The sequence below is a fragment of the Cebus imitator genome, unplaced genomic scaffold (genome assembly GCF_001604975.1).
Source record: "Cebus imitator isolate Cc_AM_T3 unplaced genomic scaffold, Cebus_imitator-1.0 Scaffold44, whole genome shotgun sequence".
NCBI lineage: Eukaryota > Metazoa > Chordata > Mammalia > Primates > Cebidae > Cebus > Cebus imitator.
Window position 1 is genome coordinate 5731503 of NW_016107359.1, and position 3446 is coordinate 5734948.

The 3446-nt window shown below is 37.0% G+C and overlaps 1 protein-coding gene across 5 annotated transcripts in view; it reads left to right on the forward strand.

The window, feature by feature from the left end:
- Window positions 1–3446, forward strand: part of DROSHA (drosha ribonuclease III) — a 140076-nt gene that overhangs the window by 66515 nt on the left and 70115 nt on the right. For 4 of the 5 annotated variants that reach the window (XM_017526833.2, XM_017526835.2, XM_037737875.1 and 1 more), the window contains one exon: window positions 2543–2667. In XM_017526833.2, the coding sequence (XP_017382322.1) occupies window positions 2543–2667 (125 nt within the window). The remainder of the gene's footprint in view (window positions 1–2542; window positions 2668–3446) is intronic. The other variant, XM_017526834.2, reaches the window with a different exon arrangement.

Below are 3446 nucleotides of genomic sequence, written 5' to 3' on the forward strand. Positions count from 1 at the left end.
AAAAAAGATTATCCTGGCTGACTCAACCCCATATGTTCCAGGTAGTGAGGCCCAGTTTTGTAGTTAAAAAAAAAAAAAATCCTCAAACAGTTTGATTTTTCTCATTGCTTGTTTTTGAGCCAGTGACATAGATGAAGTTTATGATCACCATGATCATCATTCAACCAGTTTGTTGAGGGACTATTATATGAGCCAGGTGCTAGTGGAATTATATGTCAAGTTGGTTCAAAAGTAGTTGCAGTTTCTGCCATTACTTTTAATGTCAGAAACCGCAACTACTTTTGCACCAACCTAATGCATGATGCTTGCCCAGGTGAAAACCCAAAGGCCACAAACATATGAAAGGAGTCTTTGATGAATGGTTGAACTAATGGACCCATCAGGAAAGCCTCTCATTTTAGGAGAGATCACTGAGCTAGATTTGCCAGGAGTGCTTCCTAAATAGTAAGATCTCTGAGGAATTGAAAAATTGTAGAAATTATTGGCATGATTAACTGTGCATACTTGAGATGCTGTAAAGCCAGTATTGAAAATCTGAAGTGAGACCTAGTCAGTATGAAAGATTTATATTGGACGTTTTGGTGTCAGGCTTAGGAATGTGTTGAAGATAATTCTTTTATAGTATTTATCTAAAGATATGCTTAAAGGAGGAAGAAAATCTGAGAACTCAGTATTATGAAAACATCCTACTGAGAAGTGTGGAAGTTGCTCATATGACAAAGTAGACATGACACTACCTTTCATCCTCTGTAGGTCTTGCTTTGAAAGATTGCTCAATGGCAAGAATATTGGGAAATTTATTAAATTTTTCAAGCCATTATGGAAAAGAATTAATCTTCCTGCCTAAGCACTTTGCCTTTGCCAGGGAATACTTTAGTCATTAGCAGGAATGTTTTTTATTCTTATACAAAGAGGGTATAATAAATGTTATAGGGTGTGGCCAAAGTCTAGAATTTATTTCATTTCCTGCTCCCCCAACCCCTGCCACAAATTTAGAGAACTATAGATACTTTAAATTACTGTTTCCTCTGTTGGTACCATAGCATGGGGCTTAAAATCATGGAAATATGCATAATTCAATAGCATTCTGTTGTACAGTTCCTCTTTAAAAAATATATTCTGCTGTTTTGTTGTATGAAATAATGAAAGCAATTCTTTGACCTTAAATAGCACATTGCTACTGTTGATGGACATTTAAATAATTTTATATTAGGTTACATGTGAACAAAACATTTTCTGTTTTCAAATTTTGAGAGCAGAGACCAACTCTTTGAGAAACTAGTGAAATTTTGCATATTAAATGACACTTAAACATTCTTTTAAAACTTAAGTTTGAGGTTTTTTTTTTTTTTTTAGACAGAGTCTCACTGTATTGCCCAGGCTGGAGTGCAGTGGCATCACCTTGGCTCACCACAACCTCTGCCTCCTGGATTCAAGCGATTCTCCTGCCTCAGCCTCTCGAGTAGCTGGGACTACAGGCATGTGCCACCATGCCCGGCTAATTTTTGTATTTTTAGTAGAGACAGGGTTTCACTGTGTTGGCCAGGCTGGTCTCAAACTCCTGACCTTGTGATCTGCCTGCCTTGGCCTCCGAAAGGCTTGAGCTTTTTCAGTAATGTGGATGAATTCACCCAAGTCTGTTCCCTTTGTCACCTCATTGGATATCAGATGGCTGGCTGATATCACAGTTGTTGGGCTTTGTTGTGGGACAGAATGAAGATTATTGACTTCTGTATGAATCTGTTTTATAGCCTTAGCCTTCAAAGCAACTGAGCCACAGACTCTGCAGTGTACTAGTAAAAACTGAGTCTCTAATTGAGGCTGTCCTGAGAGTTGACTGTAAGCAAGGAGGTTGCTGAAACCTATCCTCTGTCATTTTACCATCTTTTCATAAATGTAAGCTTTCAAGATGAAAGCCATTTCACAAATGATCCAGAAAGAATGAGCCATTAACTTCTTCCTTTATTAGACATGAAGAAAAAAATAGTAGGCTCTCTGTTAAAATACACAAATGCCCTGCATGGACATAATAAGAGAAGCTTAACTATTTGGACTTTGTACCACTATGTTTTCTAACTTAAAGGTGTAGAATTGAAGGAATACGTAGGATCCACTGAGAACAAGTTGGAGAAAAAACTTAAAAATAGAGGCATCTGTTGTGTATCCTGAAATGTGAAATTAAAGCGGAACAGGCTCTGCCTGTGATGTGGAATCCTTCCGCTGTGCCTTTGCAGAGGTTAAGGAAAAGTTATACCTGTTGAGGTGTCCTTTTAAAAGTTTAATTTTTAAAGGTTTTTATGTGGACTGCAAAAAAGGACAAAATCATTGTTCATGATGCCAAATGGCGTAGGCTCACTTACAGGGATGGCATTATCGTTTTTATATTGTATAGCTTCGATAATTAAAGGGTTTTAAATGACCTTTTCCCTTTGGGGACAAGGCTTTCTTAGAAAAAATTTCGATTAATTCCTTCCCTGCTTAGGATAAAGTCAATACGTAAAGACTTCTTATGGGAATAAATGGCTTTGATTTTTCTCTCTAGAAACCAAGCTCTGTCCGTATCGATCAACTGGATCGTGAACAGTTCAACCCTGATGTGATTACTTTTCCAATTATCGTCCACTTTGGGATACGCCCTGCACAGTTGAGTTATGCAGGAGACCCACAGTAAGATATTTCTCGGTGTTTGTCTTAGCCAATTTCACCTTCTACTAACAGCCAAACTAGCAGAGAAATACCCTTTAGTGGATGTTTCCTTTTTACAAATTAAGACCTGAAATGAGCCATGCTTCCAGTTTAGGTTACCAAATGAAACAATTTTGGTAGCTCCCAAAGAATTTTTTTCTCTACATATTCGAGTGCAAGAAACTATTATTCAATAGAATATTTTTGGCAAACTTGGTCAACGTAAGTCCTTGTATGTTTTTAAACTTTAAGGAACTTTTTCTTTATTCATCCTTATAATAACAATTATTATTATTTTTTACTTTTTCAGTGCCCTCTAGAGGAAAGTAGTACATATGGGTTCCCAGCACTGCTAAATTTATGCAGAGTTCCCTTTTTGGGGGCATCTTAAGAGCCCAAGATCACATGCAAAGTCAAGGGTTGTATTGGAAGTAGGAGGCATTACTTCTGACTCTTAGAATTGATGTAACTTTCCACATTTGGATTTTTCCAATTGGCATGTTAGTGTTTTCTGGGAGAAGTTTTAGTATGTATGGGAATGGAGATAGTACCATTACACTGTTAAGGACTGTTTGCAATTCCTACCTTGCTAAACACACAAACAGCTTCCTGACTTAATTTTTTTTTTTTTTTAAAAAAAAGGATTCACAGTGGGAGAAAAGGGCATGGGAGATTTTTAATTCACAAATACAGTTCTGGCTGACATATATTAGAAGAGGCTAAAGGGTTTTGTTCTTTTTTTTCCCCCTTTGGATAAAAGT